This window comes from Bombina bombina, chromosome 5, assembly GCF_027579735.1.
Source record: "Bombina bombina isolate aBomBom1 chromosome 5, aBomBom1.pri, whole genome shotgun sequence".
Taxonomy (NCBI): Eukaryota; Metazoa; Chordata; class Amphibia; order Anura; family Bombinatoridae; genus Bombina; species Bombina bombina.
The window spans coordinates 287,512-308,275 of NC_069503.1; the positions used below are offsets into that span (position 1 = coordinate 287,512).

A 20,764-nucleotide genomic window follows, 5' to 3' on the forward strand; every position below is an offset into this window, starting at 1 on the left:
GGGGCTGATGACTAATGACTTGTTCTGTCACACTTATGTGTGGGGGCTGATGACTAATGACTTGTTCTGTCACACTTATGTGTGGGGGCTGATGACTAATGACTTGTTCTGTCACACTTATGTGTGAGAGCTGATGACTAATTACTTGTTCTGTTACACTTATGTGTGGGAGCTGATGACTAATGACTTGTTCTGTCACACTTATGTGTGGGGGCTGATGACTAATGACTTGTTCTGTCACACATGTGTGGGGGCTGATGACTAATGACTTGTTCTGTCACACGTATGTGTGGGGGCTGATGACTAATGACTTGTTCTGTCACACTTATGTGTGGGGGCTGATGACTAATGACTTGTTCTGTCACACTTATGTGTGGGGGCTAATGACTAATGACTTGTTCTGTCACACTTATGTGTGGGGACTGATGACTAATGACTTGTTTTGTCACACTTATGTGTGGGGGCTGATGACTAATGACTTGTTCTGTCATACTTACTTGTGGGGGCTGATGACTAATGACTTGTTCTGTCACACTTATGTGTGGGGCTGATGACTAATGACTTCTTCTGTCACACTTATGTGTGGGGGCTGATGACTAATGACTTGTTCTGTCACACTTATGTGTGGGGCTGATGACTAATGACTTGTTCTGTCAGACTTATGTGTGGAGGCTGATGACTAATGACTTGTTCTGTCACACTTATGTGTGGGGCTGATGACTAATGACTTGTTCTGTCACACTTATGTGTGGGGGCTGATGACTAATGACTTTTTCTGTCACACTTATGTGTGGGGGCTGATGACTAATTACTTGTTCTGTCACACTTATGTGTGGGGGCTGATGACTAATGACTTGATTTGTCACACTTATGTGTGGGGGCTCATGACTAATGACTTGTTCTGTCACACTTATGTGTGGGGGCTGATGACTAATTACCTGTTCTGTCACACTTATGTGTGAGAGCTGATGACTAATGACTTGTTCTGTCACACTTATGTGTGGGGGCTGATGACTAATGACTTGTTCTGTCACACTTATGTGTGGAGGCTGATGACTAATGACTTGTTCTGTCACACTTATGTGTGGAGGCTGATGACTAATGACTTGTTCTATCACACTTATGTGTGGGGGCTGATGACTAATGACTTGTTCTGTCACACTAATGTGTGGGGGCTGATGACTAATGACTTGTTCTGTCACACTTATGTGTGGGGGCTAATGACTAATGACTTGTTCTGTCACACTTATGTGTGGGGCTGATGACTAATGACTTGTTCTGTCACACTTATGTGGGGGGGCTGATGACTAATGACTTGTTCTGTCACACTTATGTGTGGGGGCTGATGACTAATGACTTGTTCTGTCACACTTATGTGTGAGAGCTGATGACTAATGACTTGTTCTGTTACACTTATGTGTGGGAGCTGATGACTAATGACTTGTTCTGTCACACTTATGTGTGGGGGCTGATGACTAATGACTTGTTCTGTCACACATGTGTGGGGGCTGATGACTAATGACTTGTTCTGTCACACATGTGTGGGGGATGATGACTAATGACTTGTTCTGTCACACTTATGTGTGGGGGCTGATGACTAATGACTTGTTCTGTCACACTTATGTGTGGGGGCTAATGACTAATGACTTGTTCTGTCACACTTATGTGTGGGGGCTAATGACTAATGACTTGTTCTGTCACACTTATGTGTGGGGGCTGATGACTAATGACTTGTTCTGTCACACTTATGTGTGGGGGCTGATGACTAATGACTTGTTCTGTCACACTTATGTGTGGGGGCTGATGACTAATGACTTGTTCTGTCACACTTATGTGTGGGGGCTGATGACTAATTACCTGTTCTGTCACACTTATGTGTGGGGGCTGATGACTAATGACTTGTTCTGTCACACTTATGTGTGGGGGCTGATGACTAATGACTTGTTCTATCACACTTATGTTTGGGGGCTGATGACTAATGACTTGTTCTGTCACACTTATGTGTGGGGGCTGATGACTAATGACTTGTTCTGTCACACTTATGTGTGGGGGCTGATGACTAATGACTTGTTCTGTCACACTTATGTGTGGGGCTGATGACTAATGACTTGTTCTGTCACACTTATGTGTGGGGGCTGATGACTAATGACTTGTTCTGTCACACATATGTGTGGGGGCTGATGACTAATGACTTGTTATTTCACACTTATGTGTGGGGCTGATGACTAATGACTTGTTCTGTCACACTTATGTGTGGGGGCTGATGACTAATAACTTGTTCTGTCACACTTATGTGTGGGGCTGATGACTAATAACTTGTTCTGTCACACTTATGTGTGGGGCTGATGACTAATGACTTGTTCTGTCACACTTATGTGTGGGGGCTGATGACTAATGACTTGTTCTGTCACACTTATGTGTGGGGGCTGATGACTAATGACTTGTTCTGTCACACTTATGTGTAGCGGCTGATGACTAATGACTTGTTCTGTCACACTTATGTGTGGGGGCTGATGACTAATGACTTGTTCTGTCACACTTATGTGTGGGGGCTGATGACTAATGACTTGTTCTGTAACACTTATGTGTGGGGGCTGATGACTAATAACTTGTTCTGTCACACTTATGTGTGGGGGCTGATGACTAATGACTTGTTCTGTCACACTTATGTGTGGGGGCTGATGACTAATAACTTGTTCTGTCACACTTATGTGTGGGGGCTGCTTACTAATGACTTGTTTTGTCACAGTTATGTGTGGGGGCTGCTTACTAATGACTTGTTCTGTCACACTTATGTGTGGGGGCTGATGACTAATGACTTGTTCTGTCACACTTATGTGTGAGAGCTGATGACTAATGACTTGTTCTGTCACACTTATGTGTGGGGTTTGATGACTTATGACTTGTTCTGTCACACTTATGTGTGGGGGCTGATGATTAATTACCTGTTCTCTCACACTTATGTGTGGGGGCTGATGACTAATGACTTGTTCTGTCACACTTATGTGTGGGGGCTGATGACTAATGACTTGTTCTGTCACACTTATGTTTGGGGGCTGATGACTAATGACTTGTTCTGTCACACTTATGTGTGGGGGCTAATGACTAATGACTTGTTCTGTCACACTTATGTGTGGGGGCTGATAGCTAATGACTTGTTCTGTCACACTTATGTGTGAGGGCTGATGACTAATGACTTGTTCTGTCACACTTATGTGTGAGGGCTGATGACTAATGACTTGTTCTCTCACACTAATGTGTGGGGGCTGATGACTAATGACTTGTTCTGTTACACTTATGTGTGGGGGCTGATGACTAATGACTTGTTCTGTCACACTTATGTTTGGGGGCTGATGACTAATGACTTGTTCTGTCACACTTATGTGTGGGGGCTGATGACTAATGACTTGTTCTGTCACACTTATGTGTGGGGGCTGATGACTAATGACTTGTTCTGTCACACTTATGTGTGGGGGCTGATGACTAATGACTTGTTCTGTCAAACTTATGTGTGGGGGCTGATGACTAATGACTTGTTCTGTCACACTTATGTGTGGGGGCTGATGACTAATGACTTGTTCTGTCACACTTATGTGTGGGGGCTGATGACTAATGACTTGTTCTGTCAACCTTATGTGTGGGGGCTGATGACTAATGACTTGTTCTGTCACACTTATGTGTAGCGGCTGATGACTAATGACTTGTTCTGTCACACTTATGTGTGGGGGCTGATGACTAATGACTTGTTCTGTCACACTTATGTGTGGGGGCTGATGACTAATGACTTGTTATGTTACACTTATGTGTGGGTGCTGATGACTAATGACTTGTTCTGTCTCACTTATGTGTGGGGGCTAATGACTAATGACTTGATCTGTCACACTTATGTGTGGGGGGCTGATGACTAATGACTTGATCTGTCACACTTATGTGTGGGGTCTGATGACTAATGACTTGTTCTGTCACACTTATGTGTGGGGGCGGATGACTAATGACTTGTTCTGTCACACTTATGTGTGAGAGCTGATGACTAAGGACTTGTTCTGCTACACTTATGTGTGGAGAGCTGATGACTAATGATCTGTTCTTTCACAATTATATGGGGGGACTGATAACTAATGATCTGTTCTGTCACAATTATATGGGGGGCTGATGACTAATGACCTGTTCTGTCACAATTATGTGGGTGGCGGTGGTGGTGACTAATGACCTGTTCTGTTGCACTTATGTGGGGGGCTGATGACTAATGACCTGTTCTGTAACACTTATGTGGGGGGCTGATAACTAATTGCTTGTTCTGTCACACTTATGTGTGGGGGCTGATGACTAATGACTTTTTCTGTCACACTTATGTGTGGGGGCTGATGACTAATGACTTGTTCTGTCACACTTATGTGTGGGGGCTGATGACTAATGACTTGTTCTGTCACACTTATGTGTGGGGGCTGCTTACTAATGACTTGTTCTGTCACACTTATGTGTGGGGGCTGCTTACTAATGACTTGTTCTGTCACACTTATGTGTGGGGGCTGATGACTAATGACTTATTCTGTCACACTTATGTGTGAGAGCTGATGACTAATGACTTGTTCTGTCACACTTATGTGTGGGGGTTGATGACTAATGACTTGTTCTGTCACACTTATGTGTGGGGGCTGAGGACTAATTACCTGTTCTGTCACACTTATGTGTGGGGGCTGATGACTAATGACTTGTTCTGTCACACTTATGTGTGGGGGCTGATGACTAATGACTTGTTCTGCCACACTTATGTTTGGGGGCTGATGACTAATGACTTGTTCTGTCACACTTATGTGTGGGGGCTAATGACTTGTTCTGTCACACTTATGTGTGGGGGCTAATGACTTGTTCTGTCACACTTATGTGTGGGGGCTGATAGCTAATTACTTGTTCTGTCACACTTATGTGTGAGGGCTGATGACTAATGACTTGTTCTGTTACACTTATGTGTGGGGGCTGATGACTAATGACTTGTTCTGTCACACTTATGTGTGGGGGCTGATGACTAATGACTTGTTCTGTTACACTTATGTGTGGGTGCTGATGACTAATGACTTGTTCTGTCACACTTATGTGTGGGGGCTAATGACTAATGACTTGATCTGTCACACTTATGTGTGGGGGGCTGATGACTAATGACTTGTTCTGTCACACTTATGTGTGGGGTCTGATGACTAATGACTTGTTCTGTCACACTTATTTGTGGGGGCGGATGACTAATGACTTGTTCTGTCACACTTATGTGTGAGAGCTGATGACTAAGGACTTGTTCTGCTACACTTATGTGTGGAGAGCTGATGACTAATGATCTGTTCTTTCACAATTATATGGGGGGACTGATAACTAATGATCTTGTTACAAACTGCTATTTGTGACTGGCCCTTTAAATGAAAGGTTGCCCTGCTTCCCTGGATTTTGGAGAAGCCTATTTGCCAGCCTCCTTCCTCATGACTATGGCCCCTGGAAGATTGTGCCCCTGAGAGTATATTGACTTTTGTTGGGTGTGTGTGGCCCTTTGGGAAACGTCTGGGGACATATTGTGACTCTGGTGAACAATGCCCCCTTTAAGACTATGTCCCCAGACCTGTGAAATGACTTGTCCCTGGCTTTCTCCCACTTGGTTCAGTTTCATTGTGTGCCATTAAGAGTTAAATTTTGTTCAGCTTCAAGAAACCTATTCTACATACAAGTCTGCTGGGATCAGCTCTAATTAGGTTTAGTGATCAACTTTCCCATTGTCTAATCAGACTTCTAGTAGTGATAAGGTGGACTGCATTGTTTTATTGTGTGTAATGTTATCTGCTGAAGTAAATGTTGTGGCCTGTCAAAGGGAGTGTCTCTCTATCTAATATCAAATGTGTGATGGGGGATTTTATGCCTCCCCCTGAGAGTGTCCTGTTTGCATGTAACCTCAATAAAAAGGAGGCTGTGTGCTCCAGCACATCAGACCTATGTTGACCCTCTAACTTGAAGCTTTGACTCATGTTTGTAGGGGACAGCTTCAGCTAATATCACTACAGGGATTGCTGACTATGGTGCTGATGATTCTTTGGTGAGCGCTAGGAGCATCCTTTTCTACGGTCCAACTTCCAGCCAGCCTGGAGGCAACCGTAACATTTGGCGGCAGCGGTGGGATTGGCGTCCTAGCGCAAGGAGCAGCACCACAACAGCACTGGTATCGTAGGAGAGTAATTGAGGGCAACGCTAGCCACTGCGCAGCGTCCCTACCTACAGCAGCATGGAGCTGACAAGACACTATTCAGAACCCTGTGAAGAGCACCTCAACCTGATCCGTCGCTATGAGGGCGCGGATTTCGTTCCAGAGGTAAAGAGGCGGCTAGTCCGATATGGTCCAGACCCTGCACAGGAGGTAGTCAGTCGCATCATCCGGGAATTGGATACGGAGAACAAAGCGGCACGAGCCTTTGAGCGCCAACTGTGGAGTTTGAGGGTCTGGACACCTGGTCTCCAGCGAGAAAGTGAGTCACAGGGAGCGGAGAGCAACGACCTCCCTTCCCAGCGGCAGCCAGAGTTACAGAGAGAGGAGAGCAGCGACCTCCCTCCCCAGCGGCAGTATACCGTGCAGAGGGAAGAGACAACCAGTCCCCTTCCCCAGCCAGAGATACCAGAGGCAGCAGGCCTCATAGACTGGTCCTGGGAGGACCCCCAGCAGGCAGGTGGAGATGGGACCGCAGTCTCTCTACCGGCCCTACAGGGATGCTGGGCAGGCGGCCCAGATCCCCAGCGACAGACCCAGCTACAGGGAGGGGAGAGCATCGACCTCCCTCCCCAGCCGGAGTGTGCCTTCCAGGGAGAGGAGACAACCGGTCTCTCTCCCCAGCCGCAGCATGTTCCACAGGAAGCGGAGAGCATCGACCTCCCTTCCCAACGGCCGCCGGAGTATCAGGAGGAGGAGGTAAGCCAATCTCCCCCTCCCCAGCTAACTCCTAACTTGGGCCCAGGGTTAACAGTGGAGATGTTGGCCCCCACTGACCCCCACGTTCCCTTTGCCACCGGGCAGGACTATGCCCCAATTCCCCCAGCAGAAGAGCTGGCATCAGAACAGAGCGCTGCTGGCCTCTGCCCTACAGACCCCCTTGTTACAGGACTGGCCTGCAAACCCCTCACCCCAGCAGAAGCGCTGGCACCAGGGCAGAGTGCCGCTGGCCTCTGCCCCCCAAGTACCATCAGCTATTTGCCCAGCTGCGCCAGGAAGGCCGAGGATGCTGCACTTTCATCCTGCAACCTGGAACTTACAGGCCAGTACTACGTATTGTGGGGGGGCTACTTTGCTGCTAGCGATTATTTGTGGGTGGGTTGCGAGACTAACTTGGGCACTGACCGGCAGAAGGTCAGGTGCCTGGTTAGTCTCCCTCCAAAAGGGGAGATATGTTACAAACTGCTATTTGTGACTGGCCCTTTAAATGAAAGGTTGCCCTGCTTCCCTGGATTTTGGAGAAGCCTATTTGCCAGCCTCCTTCCTCATGACTATGGCCCCTGGAAGATTGTGCCCCTGAGAGTATATTGACTTTTGTTGGGTGTGTGTGGCCCTTTGGGAAACGTCTGGGGACATATTGTGACTCTGGTGAACAATGCCCCCTTTAAGACTATGTCCCCAGACCTGTGAAATGACTTGTCCCTGGCTTTCTCCCACTTGGTTCAGTTTCATTGTGTGCCATTAAGAGTTAAATTTTGTTCAGCTTCAAGAAACCTATTCTACATACAAGTCTGCTGGGATCAGCTCTAATTAGGTTTAGTGATCAACTTTCCCATTGTCTAATCAGACTTCTAGTAGTGATAAGGTGGACTGCATTGTTTTATTGTGTGTAATGTTATCTGCTGAAGTAAATGTTGTGGCCTGTCAAAGGGAGTGTCTCTCTATCTAATATCAAATGTGTGATGGGGGATTTTATGCCTCCCCCTGAGAGTGTCCTGTTTGCATGTAACCTCAATAAAAAGGAGGCTGTGTGCTCCAGCACATCAGACCTATGTTGACCCTCTAACTTGAAGCTTTGACTCATGTTTGTAGGATACAGCTTATATCACTACAGGGATTGCTATGCTCTTCATACTCCCTTAGCTACAGGGATTGCTACAGATGGAAGAGGTTCACCTACTGGAGCCTGGTCGTAGGTCCAGGGCGCAGAGCAGACGGCGAGATACCAGCCCAGCAGCGGTGGTTCATATAGTCTGCATTACTGATGGTGGCTACGCAGCAGTTATAGTGTCCACGGTGCTGCTGCTCCTTTGGTGAGCGCTAGGAGCATCCTTTTCTACGGTCCAACTTCCAGCCAGCCTGGAGGCAACCGTAACAGATCTGTTCTGTCACAATTATATGGGGGGCTGATGACTAATGACCTGTTCTGTCACAATTATGTGGGTGGCGGTGGTGGTGACTAATGACCTGTTCTGTTGCACTCATGTGGGGGGCTGATGACTAATGACCTGTTCTGTTACACTTATGTGGGGGGCTGATGACTAATGACTTGTTCTGTCACACTTATGTGTGGGGGCTAATGACTTGTTCTGTCACACTTATGTGTGGGGGCTAATGACTAATGACTTGTTCTGTGACACTTATGTGTGGGGGCTGATAGCTAATGACTTGTTCTGTCACACTTATGTGTGAGGGCTGATGACTAATGACTTGTTCTTTAACACTTATGTGTGGGGGCTGATGACTAATGACTTGTTCTGTCACACTAATGTGTGGGGGCTGATGACTAATGACTTGTTCTGTTACACTTATGTGTGGGGGCTGATGACTAATGACTTGTTCTGTCACACTTATGTGTGGGGGCTGATGACTAATGACTTGTTCTGTCACACTTATGTGTGGGGGCTGATGACTAATGACTTGTTCTGTTACACTTATGTGTGGGGGCTGATGACTAATGACTTGTTCTGTCACACTTATGTGTGGGGGCTGATGACTAATGACTTGTTCTGTCACACTTATGTGTGGGGGCTGATGACTAATGACTTGTTCTGTCAACCTTATGTGTGGGGGCTGATGACTAATGACTTGTTCTGTCACACTTATGTGTAGCGGCTGATGACTAATGACTTGTTCTGTCACACTTATGTGTGGGGGCTGATGACTAATGACTTGTTCTGTCATACTTATGTGTGGGGGCTGATGACTAATGACTTGTTCTGTTACACTTATGTGTGGGTGCTGATGACTAATGACTTGTTCTGTCACACTTATATGTGGGGTCTGATGACTAATGACTTGTTCTGTCACACTTATGTGTGGGGGCGGATGACTAATGACTTGTTCTGTCACACTTATGTGTGAGAGCTGATGACTAAGGACTTGTTCTGCTACACTTATGTGTGGAGAGCTGATGACTAATGATCTGTTCTTTCACAATTATATGGGGGGACTGATAACTAATGATCTGTTCTGTCACAATTATATGGGGGGCTGATGACTAATGACCTGTTCTGTCACAATTATGTGGGTGGCGGTGGTGGTGACTAATGACCTGTTCTGTTGCACTTATGTGGGGGGCTGATGACTAATGACCTGTTCTGTAACACTTATGTGGGGGGCTGATAACTAATTACTTGTTCTGTCACACTTATGTGTGGGGGCTGATGACTAATGACTTGTTCTGTCACACTTATGTGTGGGGGCTGATGACTAATGACTTGTTCTGTCACACTTATGTGTGGGGGCTGATGACTAATGACTTGTTCTGTCACACTTATGTGTGGGGGCTGCTTACTAATGACTTGTTCTGTCACACTTATGTGTGGGGGCTGCTTACTAATGACTTGTTCTGTCACACTTATGTGTGGGGGCTGATGACTAATGACTTATTCTGTCACACTTATGTGTGAGAGCTGATGACTAATGACTTGTTCTGTCACACTTATGTGTGGGGGTTGATGACTAATGACTTGTTCTGTCACACTTATGTGTGGGGGCTGATGACTAATTACCTGTTCTGTCACACTTATGTGTGGGGGCTGATGACTAATGACTTGTTCTGTCACACTTATGTGTGGGGGCTGATGACTAATGACTTGTTCTGCCACACTTATGTTTGGGGGCTGATGACTAATGACTTGTTCTGTCACACTTATGTGTGGGGGCTAATGACTTGTTCTGTCACACTTATGTGTGGGGGCTGATAGCTAATTACTTGTTCTGTCACACTTATGTGTGAGGGCTGATGACTAATGACTTGTTCTGTCACACTTATGTGTGGGGGCTGATGACTAATGACTTGTTCTGTCACACTAATGTGTGGGGGCTGATGACTAATGACTTGTTCTGTCACACTTATGTGTGGGGGCTGATGACTAATGACTTGTTCTGTCACACTTATGTGTGGGGGCTGATGACTAATGACTTGTTCTGTTACACTTATGTGTGGGGGCTGATGACTAATGACTTGTTCTTTCACACTTATGTGTGGGGGCTGATGACTAATGACTTGTTCTGTCACACTTATGTGTGGGGGCTGATGACTAATGACTTGTTCTGTCAAACTTATGTGTGGGGGCTGATGACTAATGACTTGTTCTGTCACACTTATGTGTAGCGGCTGATGACTAATGACTTGTTCTGTCACACTTATGTGTGGGGGCTGATGACTAATGACTTGTTCTGTCACACTTATGTGTGGGGGCTGATGACTAATGACTTGTTCTGTCACACTTATGTGTGGGGGCTGATGACTAATGACTTGTTCTGTCACACTTATGTGTGGGGCTGATGAGTAATGACTTGTTCTGTCACACTTATGTGTGGGGGCTGATGACTGACTTGTTCTGTCACACTTATGTGTGGGGGCTGATGACTAATGACTTGTTCTGTCACACTTATGTGTGGGTGCTGATGACTAATGACTTGTTCTGTCACACTTATGTGTGGGGGCTGATGACTAATGACTTGTTCTGTCACACTTATGTGTGTGGGCTGAAGACTAATGACTTGATCTGTCACACTTATGTGTGGGGGCTGATGACTAATGACTTGTTCTGTCACACTTATGTGTGTGGGCTGAAGACTAATGACTTGATCTGTCACACTTATGTGTGGGGGCTGATGACTAATGACTTGTTCTGTCACACTTATGTGTGGGGCTGATGACTAATGACTTGTTCTGTCACACTTATGTGTGGGGACTGATGACTAATGACTTGTTCTGTCACACTTATGTGTGGGGGCTGCTGACTAATGACTTGTTCTGTTACACTTATGTGTGGGAGCTGCTGACTAATGACTTGTTCTGTCACACTTATGTGTGGGGGCTGATGACTAATGACTTGTTCTGTCACACTTATGTGTGGGGGCTGATGACTAATGACTTGTTCTGTCATACTTATGTGTGGGGGCTGATGACTAATGACTTGTTCTGTCACACTTATGTGTGAGAGCTGCTGACTAATGACTTGTTCTGTCACACTTATGTGTGGGGGCTGATGACTAATGACTTGTTCTGTCACACTTATGTGTGGGGGCTGATGACTAATGACTTGTTCTGTCACACTTATGTGTGGGAGCTAATGACTTGTTCTGTCACACTTATGTGTGGGGGCTGATGACTAATGACTTGTTCTGTCACACTTATGTGTGGGGGCTGATGACTAATGACTTGTTCTGTCACACTTATGTGTGGGGGCTGATGACTAATGACTTGTTCTGTCACACTTATGTGTGAGAGCTGCTGACTAATGACTTGTTCTGTCACACTTATGTGTGGGGGTGGATGACTAATGACTTGTTCTGTCACACTTATGTGTGGGTGGCTGATAACTAATGACTTGTTCTGTCACACTTATGTGTGGGGGCTGATGACTAATGACTTGTTCTGTCACACTTATGTGTGGGGGCTGATGACTAATGACTTGTTCTGTCACACTTATGTTGTGGGGGCTGATGACTAATGACTTGATCTGTCACACTTATGTGTGGGGGGCTGATGACTAATGACTTGTTCTGTCACACTTATGTGTGGGGGCTGATGACTAATGACTTGTTCTGTCACACTTATGTGTGGGGGCTGATGACTAATGACTTGTTCTGTCACACTTATGTGTGGGGGCTGATGACTAATGACTTGTTCTGTCACACTTATATGTGGGGGCTGCTGACTAATGACTTGTTCTGTCACACTTATGTGTGGGGGCTGATGACTAATGACTTGTTCTGTCACACTTATGTGTGTGGGCTGATGACTAATGACTTGTTCTGTCACACTTATGTGTGGGGGCTGATGACTAATGACTTGTTCTGTCACACTTATGTGAGGGGGCTGATAACTAATGACTTGTTCTGTCACACTTATGTGTGGGGGATGATGACTAATTACTTGTTCTGTCACACTTATGTGTGGGGGCTAATGACTAATGACTTGATCTGTCACACTTATGTGTGGGGGCTGCTTACTAATGACTTGTTCTGTCACACTTATGTGTGGGGGCTGATGACTAATGACTTGTTCTGTCACACTTATGTGTGAGAGCTGATGACTAATGACTTGTTCTTCTACACTTATGTGTGGGGAGCTGATGACTAATGATCTGTTCTTTCACAATTATATGGGGGGACTGATGACTAATGATCTGTTCTGTCACAATTATATGGGGGGGCTGATGACTAATGACCTGTTCTGTCACATTTATGTGGGTGGCGTTGGTGGTGACCAATGACCTGTTCTGTTACACTTATATGGGGGGCTGATGACTAATGACCTGTTCTGTTACACTTATGTGGGGGGCTGATAACTAATGACCTGTTCTGTCACACTTATATGGGGGCTGATGACTAATGACCTGTTCTGTTACACTTATGTGGGGGGGGGTGATAACTAATGACCTGTTCTGTTACACTTATGTGGGGGGCTGATGACTAATTACCTATTCTGTCACACTTATATGGGAGGCTGATGACTAATGACCTGTTCTGTCACACGTACGTGTAGGGGGACTGATGACTAATGACCTGTTCTGTCACACTTATGTGGGGGGGGTGATGACTAATTACTTGATCTGTCACACTTATGTGTGGGGGCTGATGACTAATGACTTGTTCTGTCACACTTATGTGTGGGGCTGATGACTAATGACTTGTTCTGTCACACTTATGTGTGGGGACTGATGACTAATGACTTGTTCTGTCACACTTATGTGTGGGGGCTGCTGACTAATGACTTTTTCTGTTACACTTATGTGTGAGAGCTGCTGACTAATGACTTGTTCTGTCACACTTATGTGTGAGAGCTGCTGACTAATGACTTGTTCTGTCACACTTATGTGTGGGGGGGGATAACTAATGACTTGTTCTGTCACACTTATGTGTGGGGGGCTGTTGACTAATAACTTGTTCTGTCACACTTATGTGTGGGGCTGATGACTAATGACTTGTTCTATCACACTTATGTGTGGGGGCTGATGACTAATGACTTGTTCTGTCACACTTATGTGTGGGGGCTGCTGACTAATGACTTGTTCTGTCACACTTATGTGTGGGGCTGATGACTAATGACTTGTTCTATCACACTTATGTGTGGGGGCTGATGACTAATGACTTGTTCTGTCACACTTATGTGTGGGGGCTGATGACTAATGACTTGTTCTGTCACACTTATGTGTGGGGACTGATGACTAATTACCTGTTCTGTCACACTTATGTGTGGGGGCTGATGACTAATGACTTGTTCTGTCACACTTATGTGTGGGGGCTGATGACTAATGACTTGTTCTGTCACACTTATGTGTGGGGGCTGATGACTAATGACTTGTTCTGTCACACTTATGTGTGGGGGCTGATGACTAATGACTTGTTCTGTCACACTTATGTGTGGAGGCTGATGACTAATGACTTGTTCTTTTACACTTATGTGTGGGGGCTGATGACTAATGACTTGTTCTGTCACACTTATGTGTGGGGGCTGATGACTAATGACTTGTTCTGTCACACTTATGTGTGGGGGCTGATGACTAATGACTTGTTCTGTTACACTTATGTGTGGGGGCTGATAACTAATGACTTGTTCTGTCACACTTATGTGTGGGGGATGATGACTAATGACTTGTTCTGTCACACTTATGTGTGGGGGCTAATGACTAATGACTTGATCTGTCACACTTATGTGTGGGGGCTGCTTACTAATGACTTGTTCTGTCACACTTATGTGTGGGGGCTGATGACTAATGACTTGTTCTGTCACACTTATGTGTGAGAGCTGATGACTAATGACTTGTTCTTCTACACTTATGTGTGGGGAGCTGATGACTAATGATCTGTTCTTTCACAATTATATGGGGGGACTGATGACTAATGATCTGTTCTGTCACAATTATATGGGGGGGCTGATGACTAATGACCTGTTCTGTCACATTTATGTGGGTGGCGGTGGTGGTGACCAATGACCTGTTCTGTTACACTTATATGGGGGGCTGATGACTAATGACCTGTTCTGTTACACTTATGTGGGGGGCTGATAACTAATGACCTGTTCTGTCACACTTATATGGGGGCTGATGACTAATGACCTGTTCTGTTACACTTATGTGGGGGGGTGATAACTAATGACCTGTTCTGTTACACTTATGTGGGGGGCTGATGACTAATTACCTATTCTGTCACACTTATATGGGAGGCTGATGACTAATGACCTGTTCTGTCACACGTACGTGTAGGGGGACTGATGACTAATGACCTGTTCTGTCACACTTATGTGGGGGGGGGGGTGATGACTAATTACTTGATCTGTCACACTTATGTGTGGGGGCTGATGACTAATGACTTGTTCTGTCACACTTATGTGTGGGGCTGATGACTAATGACTTGTTCTGTCACACTTATGTGTGGGGACTGATGACTAATGACTTGTTCTGTCACACTTATGTGTGGGGGCTGCTGACTAATGACTTGTTCTGTTACACTTATGTGTGGGAGCTGCTGACTAATGACTTGTTCTTTCACACTTATGTGTGAGAGCTGCTGACTAATGACTTGTTCTGTCACACTTATGTGTGGGGGGGGGATAACTAATGACTTGTTCTGTCACACTTATGTGTGGGGGGCTGATGACTAATAACTTGTTCTGTCACACTTATGTGTGGGGCTGATGACTAATGACTTGTTCTATCACACTTATGTGTGGGGGATGATGACTAATGACTTGTTCTGTCACACTTATGTGTGGGGGCTGCTGACTAATGACTTGTTCTGTCACACTTATGTGTGGGGCTGATGACTAATGACTTGTTCTATCACACTTATGTGTGGGGGCTGATGACTAATGACTTGTTCTGTCACACTTATGTGTGGGGGCTGATGACTAATGACTTGTTCTGTCACACTTATGTGTGGGGGCTGATGACTAATTACCTGTTCTGTCACACTTATGTGTGGGGGCTGATGACTAAAGACCTGTTCTGTCACACTTACATGGTGGGCTGATGACTAATGACTTGTTCTTTCACACTTCTTTTCGGGGCTGATGACTGACTTGTTCTGTCACACTTATATGGGGGGCTGATGACTAAAGATCTGTTCTGTCACACTTACATGGTGGGCTGATGACTAATGACTTGTTCTTTCACACTTCTTTTCGGGGCTGATGACTGACTTGTTCTGTCACACTTATATGGGGGGCTGATGACTAAAGACCTGTTCTGTCACACTTACATGTTGGGCTGATGACTAATGACTTGTTCTTTCACACTTCTTTTCGGGGCTGATGACTGACTTGTTCTGTCTCACTTACATGGGGGGGCTAATGACTGATGATCTGTTTTGTTACACTTATGTGAGGGGGGCTGATGACTAATGACCTGTTCTGTCACACTTATGTGGGGGGGCTGATGACTAATGACCTGTTTTTTCAAACTTATATGGGGGGGGGCTGATGACTAATGACCTGTTCTGTCACACTTATATGGGAGACTGATGACTAATGACCTGTTCTGTTACACTTATGTGAGGGGGGCTGATGACTAAAAGATAGGGAGCAACGAGTAGTAGTAAATGGATCATACTCAGATTGGACAAAGGTAATCAGTGGAGTACCCCCAGTGCTGGGCCCTATTCTTTTTAATATTTTTATAAATGACTTGGAGCAAGGATTAAATAGTGAAATCTCTATTTTTGCAGATGATACTAAGTTAAGTAAGGTCATTAGGTCAGTGCAGGATGAACTTTCGTTACAAAGGGACCTGCAAAAATCAGAAGTATGGGCAGGTAAATGGAAAATGAGATTTAATATGGGAAAATGCAAGGTTCTACATTTTGGAAGTAAAATTATGCAGGCAATTTATTATTTAAATGGGACAAGACAGCCAAACACAGGAGGAAAGGGATTTGGGAGTAGTAATAGATAACAAGCTAAAGATGGGTGCACAATGCAGGACAGCATCTACAAAGGCTAATAAGATACTAACATGTATTAAAAGAGGCATTGATTAAAGGGAGGAAAGCATAATTCTGTCACTATATAAAGCCCTGGTAAGACCTCACCTTGAGTATGGGGTGCAGTTCTGGGGAATGATCGCAAAAAAAGCTATTGCAGAACTAGAAAAAGTTCAGAGAAGGGCCACAAAGCTAATAAGGGGATTGGAGAAATTAACCTATGAGGAGAGGCTAGCCAAACTGGGTCTGTTTTCTTTAGAAAAAAGGCGCTTGAGAGGTGACATTATTACTTTATGTTATGGTATCACCAGATATCAAGAGTTAATACCAGATGAAAGATGTCCTGAATATGGGATCAGCAACACACACCCCAGCTAATTCCCCCCTCAAACATGAGTCCAGGCTCCACATTGAAGGTAAAAACAGAATGCACTTTATTGAGGGTTATATGCCCAGTATTTATGCAGGTTTGAGACCAGATGGGGGGTTGGCAGTATTGTACATTAGATAGAGGGAAGACGCCCTTTTGCATGATACAATAAAATTACATTACTTAAGCAGATAAACAATTTAAACACAAGAAAACAATGGAGTCCTTCTTATCACCTAGCAGTCTGACTCTAGATGTGATTAAACAATGTGAATGCTTATCACTAAAACTTAATTACAGTACACAATAGCTGATGCTAGGAAACCTGTCTCAGAAAATAGTTTCTCAAAACTGAACAGAGTTAACCCTTCAAGTACTGACAGAGAGGTCTGTCACACTTTATATAAATATATTCAAGGACCATATACAGAGATGGCAGAAGCTCTGTTTATTCCAAGAAAATTGTTTGTGACCAGAGGTCACAATTTAAGGTTGGAGGAAAGGAGATTTAAATAAAATTGTGGAACTCATTACCACAGGAGGTAGTGAATGCCAATACCCTAGATACATTTAAAAATTATTTGGATACATTTCTGTCCATAAACAAAATTCATGGATATGATTGCTAGTATTAAATGGGTCACCTTTTAGTGGGGTTATTTAAGCTTAACTGGAGCTTTTTGTATATATTTTAGATTTGTATAGGTTGAACTCGATGGACTTCGGTCTTTTTTCAACCTCATCTACTATGTTACGTCACACTTATATGGGGCTGATGACTAATGACCTGTTCTGTCACATGTGGGTGGCTGATGACTTATGACCTGTTTTGTCACATGTGGGGGGCTGTTCTGTCACACAGCTGATTTGGGGTCTTACTGTTTGTCTGTGTCACCTTTCGTGCAGATCCGGGAGCTGGTACCAGAATCACAGGCTTACATGGACCTTTTAGCTTTTGAGCGAAAATTAGACCAAACAATAATGAGGAAACGTGTGGACATCCAGGAAGCTCTGAAAAGACCCATGAAGGTAAATTAGTAGCAGAAAGGTGACAATGAGATGTGACAAATGTAGTATGGGGACAACAGGGCACATATTTAAGATATATCACAATCAGAATAAACGGTGTAATAAGAAACACCCTCAACCCCTCTATGTGTCTGATTGTTATTAATCTATCTTGTCTTGTATAGGGTACCGAGCGCAGAGCATTAGGCTACCAAGCGCAGAGCATTAGGCTACCGAGCGCAGAGCATTAGGCTACCAAGTACAGAGCATCAGGCTACAGAGGACAGAGCATTAGGCTACAGAGCGCAGAGCATTAAGTTACAGAGCGCAGAGCATTAGGCTACAGAGTGCAAAGCATTAGGCTACAGAGCACAAAGCATTAGGCTACAGAGCACAGAGCATTAGGTTACAGAGCACAGAGCATTAGGTTACAGAGCACAGAGCATTAGGTTACAGAGCACAGAGAATTAGGTTACAGAGCACAGAGCATTAGGTTACAGAGCACAGAGCATTAGGTTACAGAGCACAGAGCATTAGGTTACAGAGCACAGAGCATTAGGTTACAGAGCACAGAGCATTAGACTACAGAGCACAGAGCATTAGGTTACAGAGCACAGAGCATTAGGTTACAGAGCACAGAGCATTAGGTTACAGAGCACAGAGCATTAGGTTACAGAGCACAGAGCATTAGGTTACAGAGCACAGAGCATTAGACTACAGAGCACAGAGCATTAGGCTACAGAGCACAGAGCATTAGGCTACAGAGCACAGAGCATTAGGTTACAGAGCACAGAGCATTAGGTTACAGAGCACAGAGCATTAGGTTACAGAGCACAGAGCATTAGACTACGGAGCATTAGGTTACAGAGCACAGAGCATTAGACTACAGAGCACAAAGCATTAGGTTACAGAGCACAGAGCATTAGATTACAGAGCACAAAGCATTAGGCTACAGAGCACAGAGCATTAGGTTACAGAGCACAGAGCATTAGGTTACAGAGCACAGAGCATTAGGTTACAGAGCACAGAGCATTAGGTTACAGAGCACAGAGCATTAGGCTACAGAGCACAGAGCATTAGGTTACAGAGCACAGAGCATTAGGCTACAGAGCACAGAGCATTAGGTTACAGAGCACAGAGCATTAGGTTACAGAGCACAGAGCATTAGGTTACAGAGCACAGAGCATTAGGTTACAGAGCACAGAGCATTAGACTACAGAGCACAGAGCATTAGGTTACAGAGCACAGAGCATTAGGTTACAGAGCACAGAGCATTAGGTTACAGAGCACAGAGCATTAGACTACAGAGCACAGAGCATTAGGCTACAGAGCACAGAGCATTAGGCTACAGAGCACAGAGCATTAGACTACAGAGCACAGAGCATTAGGTTACAGAGCACAGAGCATTAGACTACAGAGCACAGAGCATTAGGTTACAGAGTACAGAGCATTAGGCTACAGAGCACAGAACATTAGGTTACAGAGCACAGAGCATTAGACTACAGAGCACAGAGCATTAGGTTACAGAGCACAGAGCATTAGGCTACAGAGCACAGATCATTAGACTACAGAGCACAGAGCATTAGGTTACAGAGCACAGAGCATTAGGCTACAGAGCACAGAGCATTAGGTTACAGAGCACAGAGCATTAGGTTACAGAGCACAGAGCATTAGGTTACAGAGCACAGTGCATTAGGTTACAGAGCACAGAGCATTAGGTTACAGAGCACAGAGCATTAGGTTACAGAGCACAGAGCATTAGGTTACAGAGCACAGAGCATTAGGTTACAGAGCACAGAGCATTAGGTTACAGAGCACAGAACATTAGGTTACAGAGCACAGAGCATTAGGTTACAGAGCACAGAGCATTAGGTTACAGAGCACAGAGCATTATGTTACAGAGCACAGAGCATTAGACTACAGAGCACAGAGCATTAGGTTACAGAGCACAGAGCATTAGGTTACAGAGCACAGAACATTAGGTTACAGAGCACAGAGCATTAGGTTACAGAGCACAGAACATTAGGCTACAGAGCACAGAGCATTAGGCTACAGAGCACAGAGCATTAGGCTACAGAGCATAGAGCATTAGACTACAGAGCACAGAGCATTAGGTTACAGAGCACAGAACATTAGGTTACAGAGCACAGAGCATTAGGCTACAGAGCACAGAGCATTAGGTTACAGAGCACAGAGCATTAGACTACAGAGCACAGAGCATTAGACTACAGAGCACAGAGCATTAGACTACAGAGCACAGAGCATTAGGTTACAGAGCACAGAGCATTAGGTTACAGAGCACAGAGCTTTAGGCTACAGAGCACAGAGCATTAGGTTACAGAGCACAGAGCATTAGGCTACAGAGCACAGAGCATTAGGTTACAGAGCACAGAGCATTAGGTTACAGAGCACAGAGCATTAGGTTACAGAGCACAGAGCATTAGACTACAGAGCACAGATCATTAGGCTACAGAGCACAGAGCATTAGACTGCAGAGCACAGAGCATTAGACTACAGAGCACAGAGCATTAGACTACAGAGCACAGAGCATTAGACTACAGAGCACAGAGCATTAGGTTACAGAGCACAGAGCATTAGGTTACAGAGCACAGAGCATTAGGTTACAGAGCACAGAGCATTAGGTTACAGAGCACAGAGCATTAGGTTACAGAGCATAAAGCATTAGGTTACAGAGCACAGAGCATTAGGCTACAGAGCACAGAGCATTAGGTTACAGAGCACAGAGCATTAGACTACAGAGCACAGAGCATTAGACTACAGAGCACAGAGCATTAGGTTACAGAGCACAGAGCATTAGGTTACAGAGCACAGAGCATTAGGATACAGAGCACAAAGCATTAGGTTACAGAGCACAGAGCATTAGGTTACAGAGCACAGAGCATTAGGCTACAGAGCACAGAGCATTAGACTACAGAGCACAGAGCATTAGGCTACAGAGCACAGAGCATTAGACTACAGAGCACAGAGCA

General features: G+C 45.0%; 1 protein-coding gene across 3 annotated transcripts in view; it reads left to right on the top strand.

Moving 5' to 3' along the window:
- The window catches only part of SMARCD3 (SWI/SNF related, matrix associated, actin dependent regulator of chromatin, subfamily d, member 3), a 526,715-nt gene that overhangs the window by 169,500 nt on the left and 336,451 nt on the right, over positions 1–20,764 (top strand). For all 3 annotated transcript variants that reach the window (XM_053713245.1, XM_053713246.1, XM_053713244.1), the window contains exon 4: positions 17,673–17,795. In XM_053713245.1, coding sequence (XP_053569220.1) covers positions 17,673–17,795 — 123 coding nt within the window. The remainder of the gene's footprint in view (positions 1–17,672; positions 17,796–20,764) is intronic.